The 17,859-nt window shown below is 43.2% G+C and overlaps 2 protein-coding genes across 15 annotated transcripts in view; one reads left to right on the forward strand and one right to left on the reverse strand.

Moving 5' to 3' along the window:
* PPP6R3 (protein phosphatase 6 regulatory subunit 3) overlaps positions 1 to 17,859 on the forward strand; it is a 137,974-nt gene that overhangs the window by 47,322 nt on the left and 72,793 nt on the right. For 13 of the 14 annotated variants that reach the window (XM_040639561.1, XM_040639563.1, XM_040639565.1 and 10 more), the window contains one exon: positions 16,963 to 17,195. The exons of the other annotated variant lie outside the window; for it this stretch is intronic. In XM_040639561.1, the coding sequence (XP_040495495.1) occupies positions 16,969 to 17,195 (227 nt within the window). In that variant the 5' untranslated portion in view covers positions 16,963 to 16,968. The remainder of the gene's footprint in view (positions 1 to 16,962; positions 17,196 to 17,859) is intronic. 14 annotated transcript variants of the gene reach the window in all.
* LOC103679532 (60S ribosomal protein L32-like) lies at positions 2,677 to 7,776 on the reverse strand. The gene has a single exon (XM_040639572.1). It carries the CDS (start codon positions 5,603 to 5,605, stop codon positions 5,213 to 5,215), a length of 393 nt encoding a protein of 130 aa, XP_040495506.1. The 5' UTR covers positions 5,606 to 7,776; the 3' UTR covers positions 2,677 to 5,212.

Below are 17,859 nucleotides of genomic sequence, written 5' to 3' on the forward strand. Positions count from 1 at the left end.
AGTACTTTTTACGTAATAGGTATCATTAATTGTTTAGTGATAGTGCTAAAATTTCAGAGATATTTCTCAGGATAACATTTTTAGGACTTTCTCCCTTTCTTTCTCTCTTTTTTAAAATTTTATTTTGTTTTTCTAACAAAGACTCTTAGCTGTGGCAAATTATAGAACAGTTCCTTACCATTAGCTGTATTCCTCTTGTTTCTTTTTCACTCTGTGCTCATCAGATGCTGTGTGATGCCGGGTGAACTCCTCTCTTGAGAAGTTACCCATTAGTCTCCAGGAGTCCTAGAATCAGTGGAGAAGGATTCCCAAAGAGGAGCAGCATTTTAAATATAGGGTCCTATAGACCAGAGGTTATCAAGGCCCAGGTAGGAAATATTTTAGGTTTTGCAGACAAAGAGGCAAAAAAGAGGATATTATATAGGTATTTATATAACAAGAGAGCAAATTTTCACAGATTTTATTGAAGAAATTAAAAATATAAAAAAATACTTGAGTTTCAATATTCTGTAATACAGACCTAATAATGAGAAGAATGGAATTCTTTTTCTAGGGGGATAACATTTCATCTAAATTGTGTTCATAGCCAGAGTTCCCCCTCTCAAATTCTATTGCGTTCATCTAATCTCCTAATGCTGATCTGTAGTGAGATTTTACATATTTCATCTTTGAAAATGTCTTTTTACACAGATAGGTGCTGCCACATTCTGATGTCAGTCTACAGGCATGTATATTCATCACTCGAAAGGCATTTATAGAATTCTTTTAAATTTTACTCTTGGTGTTTGCCTTTTAGCAGGTCATTACATTGTAGATTAAGTACTTCAGTTGACAGATAGGAAAATCCTCATTTGTATAGCTGTATGAATTTTGTAATAGGAAAATTTCCTTTACATTTGCATTAAGGTCTGAAAAATGCTTTTTAACTGTAGTTTGAGCTCAGAAAATGTACCCACTGCAAATTTGTATGGGAACAGAGATCTCACTTCAATTTCAAGTTCTGACAGCATGGGAAGTGTATGAAGCAGCTTGAATTTATGATCCTAACAAGTTAGTACTGAAATGACCTTACCACAGCAGAAGGTTTGCAGATCAGTGCTGGTTAGCCTTGAATTCACTAAGAAACATCAAGACCTCAGCAGATGCCCATTTCCAGAGCCATTCAGTGCTCAGTAGTAGTGGTTGAGGTTTGTTCCTCTCATTCAGGAAAATTTCAGTCTTGGCCTTGGGCTCAAAAAGTTGCAAAAAAAACATTAACCCCTGATAAGCCATAAGCTTGCAGGTGATATAAAGTCTGAGAGAGTAAATGAAGTTCACTGTTGACATTACCGGTTCAGTAACACATGAGGAATTTAAAAAACCTCTCGGAGGAGCTTCTGATGAAAATAAGAAGAGCCATAAGCTTTGAACAGTACATCCTCACAGGTTTTGTAAATTGTCTAGTTAAGCCATTTTTTCCTCTACACATCACTTGACCCCCATCTGTGGTAACACGTCACAGCGGCTTCTCCTGCACGCTCTGGTGACTTCTCTTCACTCAGCTGCTCTGGAAACGCTCGGCTTGTGGCTGTTTCTTAGGGACTGTTCATAAAGGCTTGTTTGTCATCATTTCAGACACTCAGATAAACACCAGCGGAGCTGCATCGGTCGTATCTGTGAACCCCTCGTGAACCCCTCGAGAATCCAAGGGAGAGCTATCACCGGCTTCCTCGCCGCTTGGCTAACAGGCCACTTGGAGACCAGCTTTGCTTGAAGTTTCATTTTCTTCTTTTATTTTTGTGAAGAAGTTCTCCTTTTAGATGTTCCGGTGAAAATGTGTAAACGTTTCTGACGCGAGCCTGCCTGTGCATCGGGAGCGCTGGCCACTGCATGGTCTGGAGATGGGGGTGCGTGCTGCGGCTCCCAGCGCCGGGGCGGGGCGCATGCGGGGCAGGCACGGCGCTTGGCCGTGGGATTGCAGGACACGAGAATCCCCACCCCGCTCTGTCTTACAAGCACAGCAGTCCAAGTCCCGTTTTTCTTGTTTTGACGTGTTGGGGATGCAAGGATAATAATAAAATGTCACGGTTCAACACATGGCGCTCAAAGCACGGTGGGGTTACAGCTCTGTCACTGTGATCTGGAAGGCATCCAGCAGAGCAACAGTGCGGAGTGATGAGTGCACTACATGTGGTCTCTGTCACCCTCAGCTCTGCCTTCGTTGTGTGACAGCCGCCAGAGGCTGGATGTAAATGGATGGTGTGGCTGTGTTTCAGGAAAACTCAATTGAATTTCAGAGAATTTTCACAAGTCATGGAATGTCATTCTTCTGATCCCCCCCCCCCCCAGTTAAAAATAGGAAGATCATTCTTTGCTCAGGGGCTATATAAAAATAGGTGGCAGACCAGATTTGGCAACTTTATTACTGTACCCCCAGGTGTCCCAGGGCTCTGGAGTTGGCTCACTTGCTGATGGTAGAAAGAATGGGGTGACAAAAAGGACCTAAATGTGAAGAGGTACCATTGTGGTTTTTGCTGTTGGTTGGTGACTGGCTTGTTCTGTTTGCTTGTTTTTTGTACACAGACTCTTTTTTTTTTTTTTAATATTTATTTATTTATTAGACAGAGAAAGAGACAGTGAGCGAGAGAGGGAACACAAGCAGGGGAGTGGGAGAGGAAGAAGCAGGCTCCTAGCGGAGGAGCCTGGTGTGGGACTCGATTCCGGAACGCCGGGATCACGCCCTGAGCCGAAGGCAGACGCTTAACGACTGCGCCACCCAGGCGCCCCAGTACACAGACTCTTAAGTGTACGCAGCTACTTCCTGTCTTTCCATATGACTGGGCAGATTAGCTAATCTTTCACAATATCTTGATTTCTGACTGAGCCCACGTTTGTAGAGCTCTTATTAAGTGCCAGGGATTGTACTAAGCGCTCTTCCATTTTCTCTCCTTTCGTAATATCATACCGTACTTGGGCACATAGTTTGTATTGGTGCATAGTGTAAGAAGTCAAACAGTACCACAAGATTTACAGCAAAAAATAACAATCATCTGCTCTATCTCTCTTATCCTTTCTCATCCTCATCCCTTAATTACTTCCTAGGGGCCACTACCTTTATCTCTGAGCTGTTTTCTTATATTTATTCCTTCCGTGTTTGAGCTGTGTGCCTATAGGTAGCCGTTTCTAATCTAGCTGACTTCTAACAAGGAAGGTGAAGGTTTGCTTTTACATATGCATTGCTTCTTTCCCTCCCCCGTCTTCCAACATGGTTAAAGCACGCTTTGGTGAAAATCAGTATAAAAGTATGTATATTTTGGTGAATTGTTCCCTAGGTCTCTGACTTAATTAGTAAAATTCTTCTCAGCATGGTCACATACATCTGGCACATAGGTCTCCTGTGTGAACACATCTTTTCAGAGCCCTCTGCCTCATGCATGCCTCACTCTGAGCTGATTCCTCTTGACGCGCTCTGTGGTGGCAGGTGTCCCCTCCTTTTCTTCTGAAAGTTTTCTTTGCTTAAGTGTCTCAGTGTGTAGGATCCCTGGTTCCATGTGTTCTGTGTCTTCCTCTCATGGCTTATTACCATGCTTTTTTTTTTTTTTTCCTTAAGATTTTATTTTTAAGTACTTTCTGCTCCCAGCATGGGGCTTGAACCTACAACCCTGAGATCGAGAGTCACATGTTCTACTTACTGAGCTAGCCAGGCGCCCCTATTGGCTTATTGCAGTGCTTTGGTGGAGCCCATTTTCTAATAGCTTTTTTTTTTTTTTTTTTTAAGATTTCTATTTATTTGACAGAGGGAGAGCACGCAAGAACAAGCAGGGGGAGCAGCAGGCAGAGGGAGAGGGAGAAGCGGGGCTCGATCCCAGGACCCTGGAACCATGACCTGAGCCGAAGGCAGAGGATTAACCTGCTGAGCCTCCCAGGTGCCCCTCTAGTAGCTTTTTGAGAAAGGGCGAATAAATCTTTCCGACCTTCCATGTCTGAAAATGCTCTTTTCTAGAATTACTGTTGAGGAAGCTGATACCATTCTGATTTTCAGTGTTTTTTGGAGTATTTTTTCCTCACTAGAAAAGTTGAGATACTGTCTTTATCTCTGATACTGTGGGATTTCACACTGTGCCTTAGAGGTCTGTTCCATGACCCACTGTGATAGGATGTGTGGGTTCTGCGGGGAGAGTCCTTACTCCATATACTCGGAGAAAAAAAGGGTTGTTTTGATGAGGCAGGTGGTTGTGAATTGTAATATGTTCTTCTAAAGCTTACGTTACTTGGATGTTGGACTTTCTGAATTATTTCTCTATTTTCTGTCTTTTCATACATTTGTTGGCATTTTTTCTTTTTCTTTGTCCTTTACTGCTGTCTTGCTTGAGTTGCCAGAGGAGTGGAGAATTATGTTTACCCAGTAAACATCTGGAAGGTTGTGTAATCCTTTCATTTTCTTGTTGAGGCTCCGTGTCAGCCCAGATGAAGCCATCCCTTTTATATCAAATGGACTTGAGAAGAGATTTATAAAACAGCACTTAGTATCGCCTTCCTTTCCTGAACGGATGCCCTCAGAGAGGATCATCCAGGCTTTGGCCAGAGTTCCTCCAGTCTCAGGGCTTTGCGTGTATTCATGGCCATAACCTTTAGCCTGATCTTTAACGAGTTCCTGCTTCTGCTCACACATAATCTCTATTTTTTGCTCACTGGCTCTCATTTATGTTTGGGAGCCATACATGGTAGTGTAAAAGAGCTTTAAGATGTGCAGAGCTAGTTATTCTATCCCCCAAGTGATGAGTCCTTTTGCCTGGTCATCTCTTTAGGTGCCATGTGATCAGCAATCCCTTCCTCCTGCCCAGAACAGGGTGTGGTGTTGCCTGGCAATGGGTGATCTGTCCCGGAAGGCTGCAGTGGGATTAGATCTTCCACGGTCCTAGACAGGATTCATCTCTGACTTTATTCGGAGGTTGCTTTGCTTATTAGTCACATCATAATATGACTTCATGTGGAGCTTATAATCAGCTAAATCTTTGGACCTGCTTCTCTTTACACTGTACCCGCTCGTTCTAGCTCATGCCTCAGGTCTGCCACTGCTCTCCTCCTGGGGCCACCCCCTGTAGCTGCAGACCTCAGAACTATTCTGTGCTGTGCCAGCTACTGCTGCCCCTCTTTGTTTGTTTGTTTTTTGTAGTTTTATGGTTTTATGAACACAAGTACAACGTGCACATGAGCTGTCTATTCATTTTCTTCACTGTGCAGCCTGGCATTGGGGTTGGTGACTGATGGCCAGCTGGGCTGCTCTTTGTACAGGGGCTTTGTGGTTCTTGGAGGAGACATCGTGAGCGATCTCTGCATGCTGAGATTTGTTGCACATCAGCGACACTTCAGGCTCCTTGACGTTGTGTGCTAGGAACTTCTGGAACCTGTGGAGCTGCATGTGCTTTGTCTTCTTGTTGCTCCCGTAACCAGTGTTGGGCATCGAAAGCAGGTCCTTGACTCTTCTGTGCACCCAACCGTCATTGCTTCTGGGTTTCTGCCAGTTGCACTTAATTTTGACATACCAGTCTGGTTGATGCTTGATGAACTTATTGGTCCTCTTTTTAACGATCTTGGGCTTCTGCAGAGGTCTGAGGGCAACCATGATGCTGGATAGGAGGTGGCTGCCACCTCCACAGGCAGCACCGGGGAAGAGAACAGCTGCCCCTCTTGCTGTCCAGTTACATGTTGCTGCTCTCTGATGTTTGCCTCTGATTTGTTGACGCTTCTGCCTGGTTTCAGAGATTCAGAGAATCCTGCAGCTTGAGATGGAAAATCCGCTGTTAGACCCCTTAAGAATTCTCTGGTGTGACTCTGATGGTACGTCTTACCCTTGCTTGTTTGCATGTGCACTCTCTCCCCCCTCCCTGTCCCTGTGCCTGTCTCTCTCTCTCTGTCTTTCTCCCTCTCACACACACACAGCACTTAGATGCTGCTGGGTTTTCCTTGCCTTCATTCCTTTGCTCTCTATCAAGGCTTCTGGCAAGAATTTGGTTACCATTGTATCCCCCTCATTACTTAGGTTTTCTCTTCCCAGGCCCTCAGTCTCACTTTGAAAAGACCCACAAAACTTGTTTGTAGTAAAATACTATGCTTTACATATCCTTGGACTGAAGTTTTTGAAATTGTGGAAATTATGCATAAAATTTCATATACATTTGAGTTTTCATAATGACAATTTGTATAGGAACACAGTAACTTGTTTTAATGCGGACCAGGTGACCAAAGTAGGACTGCGTTTTCCTTGGTTGGCAGTTGGCCTTTTTAATGTAAAGGTGAAGTGTGTGATGAGATTGCGGCGTGCGCCCTGCCCTTAGCATCTGAGTGCTGGATTTGGAGTTAGCTCCAGCGTGGGGGTGACGTTTGGTTTCTGAGGGTCATGTATTTCCCGAGCAGCTTAGAATTCCAAAGGCAAGCCAGAAATTTGTCATCTGATACTGCAAAGTATAGCCAGGATTGAAGAAAAATGAAAATCGGGCTTCCAAGAGACAGAATCGTGGTTGATGTTGGAGGAGGAGCGGTAGCTTAGTGGGAAATCTCTCAGGGGATACCCTGGTTTTCAGAGTGGAGGCTGTTGCAGGGCTCCCCACCTTCTGTGGGTTTTGACAGAGGCTTCTGGATGGGTTGCTCCCTTTCTAGGCTTCTTTCTCTCTGGTCCATCTGTTGCCCTGTGGATAGTTCGGTGTGTAGAGTAGACATCTGACCTCGCTGCTTATTTGCCCTGTCTTGCCTACTCCACTGCTTAGGTCTTGATGTATTGCCGGTTCCTGCCCCGCCCCACCTTCATGGCCTTGTCTTCAGCACTCCCTCCCTGCCCCGTACTTCTGTCACACCCAAACACTTGGCCATACCCAGAACAGGTTAGACCTCTCCCTCTCTCGGGCTTTGTAGGAGTCCAGCCTCTATTGAAAGTGTGCCTCCACAGCTTAAATGTCATCTCTTCTGCGTCGATTTCCTCTGCTTCTGCTCAGAATTGTTTCTTTCCATATGTTATTAAAATATGTTGCGTCATCTTTACTGTAGATATTTTAAAGCATGTTTATCTCAGTCAAAACTCACTTGTTCTCTCTACTTCTACAGTGAGCCCATGCTGCTCTGTGCTGTATTCCTTCTGGGCCCTTTGAGACCGGGTCTTCATGCCTAAGCTTATCCTTGCACCTTCTGAATGGCTCCTTTTGTTGGCAGGGCCTTCTCCCTGCCATGAATTTCCTGAAGCTACTGGAAACCTCTGGCCTGTTCTCTGCGTTTGCAGGCATATGTGTACTGGCCTGGAATGCTTTTTGCTGTAGCATCACCTGCTGAACCCTACCTGTCTTTTGGGCCTCATGTATAAGGAAGTCTTTCTGGTCAAGCTCCCCTCTCTTGAGCTCCCTTTCTACGGAACAAGCTTGGAGTTGATACCTTTCATTCTCTGTGTTTTCTCCCCCCCCCCCAGTTTTATTGTATTTTTCAAGGGGTAGGGACCATTTATCATAATATTCCTGAATTCAAAGTATCTGCTGATTAATATAAGACATACTAAATGGAATTGACTCTTTTATTTATTACTCTCAAAGAAAAGCTGAAATATCAAAGAAATTACAAAGTAAAACTGAAAACGATTCTGGAATATCTGGGTGGTAGAAACGTGATTGCCTTTGACATTTTCTTTGGAAGAAGCAGTTGCAAAGCAAATATAATGAAACTGGCTCAGAGTTTGTGTTGCCTTTCCTCCAAAGAAATACGTATCTCTAATAGGCACGCTGATCTTTGATTTAATTAGTCCAGCCTTTGGGTGGGGGCTGAGGGAGGGCAACTGTAGGAAATGGAGAAGCAGCTACTGGGTGGACTTTCCAGTCCGTTGTGATCTTTTCCCTGGGTACTGAGCGAGAGCCGCCTTCAGAGTCCAGCTGTTACTCTTTGTGTTCCATGTTTCTGCCTCTTCATGTAAAAGAATGTTTGCCTAGGCATTCAGCTTTGCTGTGAGGAGGAAGTTTATCGCTAACATATAGCACAGAAGCGATCTGCCTTCAGAGTGACACTGCACGCTCCTGTTTATAGGTACTTTGCTCCCTGTCCCCTGTTTGTGGCATGCAGCTTTCAGCGCACCAAGTGAGCAGCCACTCACCCTTCTTGAGCCCAGGCACTTCCCCATTTAGGTCTTGTCAGATGCTGCCCAACTAAGTTCCCCGAATACCTGAATCCAAGCCCAGGAGAGTCCTGATACTCCAGGTGTCTGGCTGCTGGCAGGAGTGCGTGAGCCAGTATGCGCAGCCTTTCAGCAGCTCAGTTTGCCTAATACATCCAGTTCCCAGCTTGCTTGTAAACTTGACCAGAGGTGTGGAGTAACTATGTCTGCTGCTCCTGGAATAAGTAAGTTGTTTTTGATCTAAATGGGGGCCGTGAAGGTTCAGTTTACTCCAAGGTGAAGGGGGGAGTCTAATGGCTTGTTTATTTTTTTTACATTGATGAAACATCATTTTTTCCCAATGTATTTGAGTGACTTAGGCACTTTTTTCTTCTTTATATTTTTAAAAAGATTTATTTATTCATTTCGTGGGGGGGTGCAGAGAAAGAGAGGGAGAGAGAATTTTCAAGCAGACTCCTGGCTGAGCATGGAGCCCAACACGGGGCTCGATCCCATGACCTATGAGATCATGACCTGAGCTGAAAGCAAGAGTCAGACGCCCAACTGACAGAGCCATCTAGGCGCCCCTGTGATATTTTTGAGTTAGCTTAGAAAAGGAAGTTCCCAGAGACGTGCACCTGTTTTACAATTTGGCAGGGTTTATCAAAACCAGTAGTGAGCCACTTATGGCCCTCCTCTTCTAGTCCTTCATGTTTCAAGGTGAAAGATGTGAAAACTTCCCTTTTATTCCTACAAATATTTCTAAATATTAGAGGCTAAAAAACAGTTCTAGTTTTCTTGTGACCTGCTTTTTCTAAGCTGAAGACTGTACAAGTTGCTTTATATATATAAGAATAAACATGATTTCTCATGTATGTTTACATTAGAAGCAAGGAAAAACATGGCCCATAATCTCTCCTCACCAACCCCACATTAGCCCTTTGTGGAAAAGGTGGTTAACTGTTGACTTTGGCTGTGGAAGGAGATTGAGGGGAGGGTGGTTATTTTAGTAGCAGGGGAGAAACTTTGAATCATAATTGTAGTAATACATAATTAGAACTGTCTTGTGCAGTACAGTAACCACTGGCCACATAGGACTTTGAGCATAAAATGTGGCTGGTCCAAATTTGATGTGCTCTAAGTGTAAAATACACCCGTATTTTGAAGACTTCGTACCAAAAGAATTACATGTTGAAATAATAGTATTTGATATATGAGGTTAAATAAAATACACTATTAACATTGACGTAGCCAGTTTCTTTTACATTTTTGATGTGGCTGCTAGCAAATTTAAACTTACATGTGTCTCTTATTGTGGCTCACGTGCTGTTTCTGTTTGGCAGGGCCATGTTAGCCGGTAGGTGGAGCCAGCTCTGTTCCCTCAGGGGGGAGCCACGGGCGTTGGGAGGAGTGCACCCCCTGAGGTGCGCGGGGGTCTGAACTCTGACAGTATGTGTTTGTACACCTTTGTTTGAGACCATGAAAAATATATTATGAATATTTCCTTCGTCGCACACATAAATAGAAAAAATATTAAAAATTTATAACATCTGGGCGCCTGGGTGGCTTGGTGGTTAAGCGTCTGCCTTCGGCTCAGGGCGAGATCCCGGCATTCTGGGATCGAGCCCCACATCAGGCTCCTCCGCTGGGAGACTGCTTCTTCCTCTCCCACTCCCCCTGCTTGTGTTCCCTCTCTCGCTGGCTGTCTCTCTCTGTCAAATAAATAAAATCTTTAAAAAAAATTTATAACGTTTAGTGTATAGATTAAGTCTTCTCCTTTGTGTTGTCTTGGACGTAAACAGCTGCTCCTTCTCCCTTTGTAGCTTGTACTCTGTATATTGAGGGGACTGCAGCTATGAAACTGGAAGAGTTGATGTTATTAGCAAATACTCACTTAGGACACGGGATCTTGGCGATTCCAGTGAGGCCAGTGATGACATGGTGTGGACAGGCTGTCTTCATGCATGCGCCACCCATGTGGTCTCGGGGCCCCAGGCCCCCAGGTGTTTGCTTTCATGTTCAGCTGTTCTTCATAAGCTCAGAAATTCTTAATCATCTTGGAATCTTTTTTTGAATCTTTGAGTATTTTGCCCTGGACCCAGCCAGCCCTGCGACAGTTAACAGTAGTGTGTGGTGGGGGTTTTATGGAGAACAGCTTCTCCTTCTGGGATAGAACATTGCTAACTTTAAGCACAGTTCTTAGGAATAGGAGAGTTTGAGTTTTAAATTCATTAACACTCTTCTTTGTCATTCCCTCGGTTTGCGCCTGTCATTTATAGGCAGGACAGTCAGCACTTTCTCCCTTCAGAGTGCTACTAGTTTATCTTTCACCATGTTTGTCCTGTCAGTTTTTCTGGGCTCCTGTTAGAAAGTGATACAATATGTTACGTTCTACATCTGTCATGTTGAAAAAAACCCCTCTAATATCAGCTTGTCCACAGGGAGTTTCTGAAATAAAAAACATAGTCACATATTTGCATCATATGCTTTTCTCTGTTTCTCATGGTTATGTGATTATTTTGAATATGCTTACTGCAGTTTGTTGCAAATGACAGCAGTAGTTTAAACCCAGGGCAGCAATAGCAGCAGCATCTGGGAACTTCCTAGAGACACAGAATCTCTGGCCTGATGGCTGGTTTACTGTATCTGAATCTGTGACTGTGTTTTAACAAGACCCCTAAGTGTTTCCTATGCCCGGGAACATTTGGGAGCACTGGTTTAAACCTCAAACACTTGTGTGGGGGGCATGCCTACTGCCCAAGCGCTTCCCGTTGTCGCGGTGCCTGTGTGGTCCAGCTCCCATGCCAGGCCTTTCTCAGTGACTCCTCACAGCCAGTTTGCTTCGTGAAGATCCTGAGATTTAGAGAGGTAAAGTCACTTTCCCAAGGGTTCGGGGCAGGCCAGTAGTGGAGCCAGCATGGGAATCCAGGTCTGCTTAGATGCTTAACAGTCCTCACAAGGCTGGGGAGGAAATGCTGTTTATTTGATGAAAGCACGTGGTTGTAGGTGGTTTACATATACCACAGATGGGCCCCTATTGATTGTACTATGCTGGCGGCACCCTGGAAAATTCTTCGGAGGGTCTGATGTTCTCATACCTTTTACAAAGAATTTAGAATTTAACCACATGACTATACTAGTTCCCATGTCACAGACAGAGTGGCACCTTTTCTCTCAGAAACAAAGTGTTATTGCTTAACTGCTTTGAAATAAAGGTACCATGGCCCAGATTTTGCTTCCAAGAAGGAAGGTATTTCAATAATCTTAGAGGACCTTTAATTAAAGTGGTTGGTCTAAGCTGAATAGGTTTATGGATCCTGTTTTGTGCATGTAAGATGGTCATTTTCACCTGTGTCTTGACGTCTGGGGAGTGCAGAGCACAGTAGAGGCCATCTGTGGCAAGCTGACAGGTCACTCCCCAGTGACCCGCCTGCCTGACCTTCAGCTCTTTTAGAGAAAACACTTCTTGCAAGCTACTTAATCCAACTTATAAAACAACTCTAAGGGGGTGCCTGGGTGGCACAGTCAGTTGGGCATTCAGCTCTTGGTTTTGGCTCAGGGTCGTGAGATCGAGCCCCTGTCAGGCTTCACACTCAGGGCAGAGTCTGCTTAAAACTCTCTCCCTCCCCCTTGGCTCCTCCCCTCCATGCACACACACACTCTCTCTCTCAAATAGGTAAGTAAAAATCTGAAAAACAAAACATAAACCCCAAACCCAAAGAAACAAAACAACTCTAGGATTTTGAAGAAAGATAGTTTGGTTTTATTTACCATTTCCCTCTTTGTCTTGTTAATAGAAAAGCCCTCGATTTGGTTTACTGTAGGAAATTGTGTTCCCTTTTATCCCTAAATCCTATTCAGGTATAGCTAGGGTGTGAATTTTAAAGTGTATTTATATTAACTAAAAATTAGCTGTTGAAGTGCTGACTCTTTTCAGTTTTTCTGAGTATCTTAGTTGTATTTTTGAAAGGTCTCCATTTTACCACAGGGCCCTGGTTGAACTTTGTAACTGTTAGTTCATACCTAGCTTGTTTCTACTTCAAAGGACATGAATAGAAGCTAGGGTAACTAATTTACTGGTGCCATTCATTTCCAGTTAATTTGCTCTTTGGACAAAAGATAAAATGCATAATGTTTGCTTAAGGAGTCTACTGTGGTTTTATTTTATTTTTAAGTTTGTAACGTACCCAGTTTAAAGAAAGTGCACTGTGGAAATGCATATTTCAAAGTGTTCTCATTTTAAAAATGCTATTCTAATTCAGGATGGTGGAAAATGAAAGGACTTAGGCATTTTTAAACAGTTGCTAAAAAATTCCTGTTCTCGTGCTTAAATAAGAATAATAAAACAAGAAGTCACAGGCTCAGGGTTTAGAGGAGCTGGCTGATCAGGTAGGACACACTGCTGGAACACACAGACCAGGAGTGTGATGGCTTTGAGGTTGGCAGGCAGCTTTCTTCCAGGTGGTGATTTGGGCATGTGGAGGCATCTTCCACTTTTTGGCTCTGCCATCCCTTAGAGCCTTTTTTGTCTTGGGCGTCCAGCCAGATGCAGAGGGGAGTGCATGGAGGTTTTTATGGTTTATGGCACACTGGGGAAGACATTGTCACGTGGCAGTACCTACCTGCCCAAGAAATTGGCAACGTGGTCTGCGTAAGCCCCTAGGGAAAGATATCTCTAGATACCTCTAGATATCTGGCCCAGCACCGTGTGACTGCATGCTGCTGGGTGGGCTGAGAAGGTCCAGGGTGGAGACCCATGTAGTCTCAGAGATAGCGGAGAGGAAAGAAAATTAGAGTTCGTGGGAACCTGATTTCTCCTGAGCAAGGGATGCTAAATTTCTTCTGTAAAGGACAAGGTAGTAAATATTTCAGGCTCTGCGGGGCATATTTGATTTCTGTCACACATTCTTCTCTTTCTTCTTTATTCCTAAAACAACTCTTTAAAAATATCTAAACCATTCTTAGTGTGCAGGCTGTGGGCTGGATTTGGTCTGTGGGCGCTCTTACGTCATCATGGCTAATTATCAGTCTTCTTATAAATCCTGTATTTAATGAGTTACCTTTATGAGGTTGAAATTTAGGGAGTCAGTTTTTACTTGTAGTATATCGATGTGATTATATTCTGATCCATAATTGAGGAGTATGGACTTTATCTACTTTGTGGACTTTTTATAGTTTCCACTTGATGGATGTGAGTGTATATCTTGTTTATAACTAGTCAGTCGTAAGGTCTTGATAATCAACTTTGCTTTTTTGTAATTGATTTCTTAGTATTTTTCATTATACTTTGCCTTTCTGTATGGGATTACAAAAAATAAAAAAGGCATACTATTTTATTTTTTAAAGACTTATTTGAGAGAGAGGGTGTGAGTTGGGGGGGGCAGAGGGAGAGAGAGAGAAGGAGACTCCCAGCCGAACACAGAGCCTGATGCTGGAAGCAGGGGTCAGTCCCAGGACCCCAAGATCATGACCTGAGCCTAAATCAAGAGATGGCCACTCAACCAGCTGAGCCACCCAGGTACCCTAAAAAGGCATACCACTTTATTTGTTTAAGATTTATTTATTTTAGAGAGGGAGAGAGAGTGTGGGTGCAGGGAGAGAGCGTGGGGGGTGGAGGAGAGGGACAAGCCGACTGGTGCTGAGTGGAACCGGATGCCCAGCTGGATCTCAGAATCCTGAGATCATGACCTGAGCCGAAACCAAGAGATGTGTAACCATCTGTACCACCCAGGTGCCCTTAAAAATGCATATTACTTTAAATGAGACCTAATTAAAAAAAAAAATACTTCAGGCTAAATTATTAACTGTGTCCAGTTTTCTGAATTCGGGTGGAGAGACTGTTCTGTTAGATTATCAAAAATTTGATTTACAGGCCTAAATAAGCACAGCCTGACCTGATGTCGGTGGAGCATGGGAAAGTGTTTGAATACACCTGGTAGCTTTTCAGTCGGTGACTTTGCTGAAGTATTTAAAATAAGTAACATGAGGATGCCTGGGTGGCTCAGTCAGTGAAGCATCTGGCCTTGGCTCAGGTCATGATCCTGTGGTCTTGGGATCAAGTCCCGCACTGGGCTCCTTACTCAGCGGGAATCCTGCTTCTCTCTGCCACTCCCCCTGTTTGTGCTCTGTCTCTCTCTGACAAATAGATAAATAAAATCTTTTAAAATTTTTTGAGAAAACAGGTAAAACGAACTCTTTTGTCACTTTATAGACATCCCAGGATCAAAATTTCCATGATTGACTTTGAAGACAAGGTGTACTGACATGAGGATGAGGTTTTTGGAGTTCTTTAAGGTGCTTTTGCTCCTTGAGCTGAACTGGAGCTCCACCGTCTGTCTGGGTGCCTGCATCTGCCCTTAAAAAACAGAGCAGATTAATACGTGCATGGAGTCCAAGGACGGCCTGTGACTTGCGTGTTGCGTCTGTGTGTGAACACAGCTGTTTGTGTCCCCATACACTTCAGTAGCAAGGAAGAGACAGAGTGGTAGAGTGTGCTGTTTTTAGAATTCGCAGTTTTAAACTCCCAGATAAATGAGCCACACTGCTCTGGCAGAAGCATCGGAGACCGTGCTGACAGCGCTACTTCGGAGTTCTCTTTTGCTATCCTGGTGTCTTTTTTTCCCTCCTTGTTTGATGAGGATAAAATGGCATGATAACGTATCTTTTGTTTGTTTGCCATTTTCCACAATCTGGAAACCAAAAAAAATTTGTGGTTTTATTTCCACCATCTTCTTCCCTAAACTTCCATTCTTGTTAGGGATATATCACCTTTGCCCTTATTGCCTTAGTAATTGCCTTAGAAATAGAAGTAGATTGCTCTTGTGTTTGAAGTATGTGTTTCTGTCCTTCAGTAACAAAAGTGTTACACTCTCAGTGAGCCTTTGCCTGCTCCTGGCCTTGAAGGCGAGAGGCCTAAGCATGTGGGTGGTTGCTGACCATTCTGGCAGTTGTGACCCCGCTTTTTTAGCACGTTCTGTGATGTCTTCTGTGCATAATTAGTGGCCTAATCATTAAGAGAGAGATGGCTGTGCTTTATACTTGTGTCATCCACTGAGCTGTGTGGCACACGTGTCCACGTGCAGGCTTCTCCAGAGTGAGGCACTGCCGGTCTGGTTCAGGGGAGCTGTCGCAGTCACTTCTCATTCCTAACTGTGTCTTCCTGTTGCTGCTAACTTGATGTGAGCATATTGCCATGTGTGTCTTTTGAAACATTTAAGTTTTTTTTTGAAGCAGGGACAACTTTTCTAACACCATATTTCATAATCTTACCTAAAAATTGTTCCCTTAAGGAACGCTTTTTTAAAAAAAATTCCTTAAAACTTTGCTTATATTTTAAACTCTGATTTTATACGTAATAGTTAAGTCACGTGAAGTGCGTATACTTCTACACGTCCTTGAATGACCTGCCGTGGCGCACATCTTTCTTCTGTTCCCGGATCAATCAGTAAGACTGGCTGTATACATAAAATTTGCCCTCCGTGGTGTCTAATTTTTAAAGCATTGTTTTGATCAGATGTTTATGAAAATACTAAGTCAGGGTGTATTCCTACCGATCTTCTGGTATGGATGATCTAGCCAAAATAAACACTTCTCCCAATGAGTGTGCGCGCTACATAAGTATGACCTTCGCAGCGTCCTTCCTTCTGCCTAGGCTGTTCCAACACAGGATTTTACATGAGCACATGTGCATTTTAACATGTTATTTGGTGATAATGGTAACAGGAGCCACTGCACTGGGTGGACAGTAAAGCTGCAGTTGATCTCTAGGTTTGGGGGTTACATGAAGTAAGAATGTGTCCTACCAAACCCTCTGTCAGGAATTCTGCAGTGAGCATCTACGACAGATAGGAATGACTTGTGAATAGTCCTGTCCCTAATCAGGACTTTTGTTTGATGCTATCATCTTGTCATATGTTGCTCAAAAGTTGCATTTGAGAGTGTCTTGTCATGACAGCTGTAGATGACATAGTGGCTCCTGTGCTTCCTGTTTCCGGTTGTAACCACTCACGACCCTCTTTAACTCTGTAACTCGAGGAAAACAAACTTCCTATTCTCACTGTCGAGGAAGGGGGAGGAAGAGGAAGGAAGAGTATGTATGTGGCCCTATTAGTGTCCATTGGTTTTCCTGATACATGAGGATGTTGGTTTCCCTATTTCAGCAAGAACTAGGTTCCAGTTGTTTAGTTTCTTTATTAAGAATGGCACAGATTTTATCATTTTATGACTTTCAGACTTTTAGCTGTGAAAGTGCTCTCAGTGGCTAAAAGTGCTAGTGTGTGGTGGTGATTTGTTTAATTCTTTAGTATTCTGAAGAATACTAGGTACTTAGGTCACAGTGCTTGTCATTTGTGGCTTGAAGACATTACTTTTGTGTAAGAATGTGTTCTTCAACTGTAAGAAAGGGTTTACTTTCTTCCTTTCCCAGTGTTAGGTTTTTTTTTTAAATGTCTTTTGCTTTTTGCCTTTTTTTTTTTTTAAGTATTAGGGCTCAAACTCATGGCCGTGAGATCAAGAGTCGGACACACTTACCCGACTGAGCCACCCAGGCGCCCCTTCCAGCGTTAAATTCTTAAAAGTGTGGATGGGTTAATTTTGTAGGTTAAAATCATCCCAAGTTTAAGCATTCTTTAAGCATTTTTTAAGTCAAAATTTTTTATTGTCAGTAAAACTATTTTCTGAGAAGGAAAAATCCTGCCGATTTTACTTATTTAGAAAGTATTTTATAGGTTTAATAGACACTTATTTTACTTATGTGACTCAAGTTGGCATTTTAGATTGTAAAACTCAACTGAAATTTGAAAAATTAATATGTGAAGTTGAAATTTTATTTGAAATACTCTCTGCATTTTGTTTAGACCAGCATGTTTTGGAAATTTGATCTTCATTCATCATCCCACATAGACACACTTCTAGAAAGAGAAGATGTAACACTGAAGGAGTTAATGGATGAGGAAGATGTTTTACAGGAATGTAAAGCTCAGAACCGCAAACTTATAGAGTTTCTGTTAAAAGCAGAATGTCTCGAAGATTTAGTCTCATTCATTATAGAAGAACCACCTCAAGACATGGATGAAAAGATCAGATACAAGTAAGAAAATTCAATCTTCTCTTTAGGGTGGGACTGAAGTGAAGTGGGGTAGAATATTATTCTTGTCCAGCAATTCCGCAGAGCTGTTGTAGAACATTTAGAGTGTTAAGATGGTCAAGAGTGACAGACTCAGTTGAGCATTTCATCCATTCTAGAACCGAGTCCAGTGAAATCACAGGGTTTTTAAAATGAGCGTTCTAAATTGCAGTCAGAAGGCTTTGTGGAGGGACAAAGTGCTTTGTAAACAGTGATGAAGTTTCTGAAAATAGTAAGACGATTCAAGTAAGTATTTTCTCTTTTTGCAAATAGGAAGATAGAGATTATGTGACTGCCCAAGATCACATGGCAAATCTAAGCCAGAGCTTGGGTTATGAATACTGTTACTGGTACAAGAAATTCTGGCTTCTGTTAAGATAAGGGAGTGGGTCTTGGTGAATCAGTGGAGCTAAATTTAAGTAGCTAGCACCTTGGATCACTGTAGCGGGTTTCTGTCCTCACTAGTTTCCTCTGCTCATAGCAGAGTAGTAGTGCCCCGGGGGCGGGGGGGCTTCCTCACCATCTCTTAGGACACTTGGACTGCACATGCTTGGAAACCCTTTGTGAGCACTCCGTGTGCATGTAGAGTATTAAGGTTTCGGTGAACTATCTTCCCATCTCCAACTCT

Source organism: Ursus maritimus, unplaced genomic scaffold (genome assembly GCF_017311325.1).
Source record: "Ursus maritimus isolate PB19 unplaced genomic scaffold, ASM1731132v1 scaffold_23, whole genome shotgun sequence".
NCBI lineage: Eukaryota > Metazoa > Chordata > Mammalia > Carnivora > Ursidae > Ursus > Ursus maritimus.

What these genes read in the sequence shown, in the direction of transcription:
- LOC103679532 (XM_040639572.1), bottom strand. Translation starts at nt 5,605, where the DNA reads ATGGTTGCCCTCAGACCTCTGCAGAAGCCCAAGATCGTTAAAAAGAGG.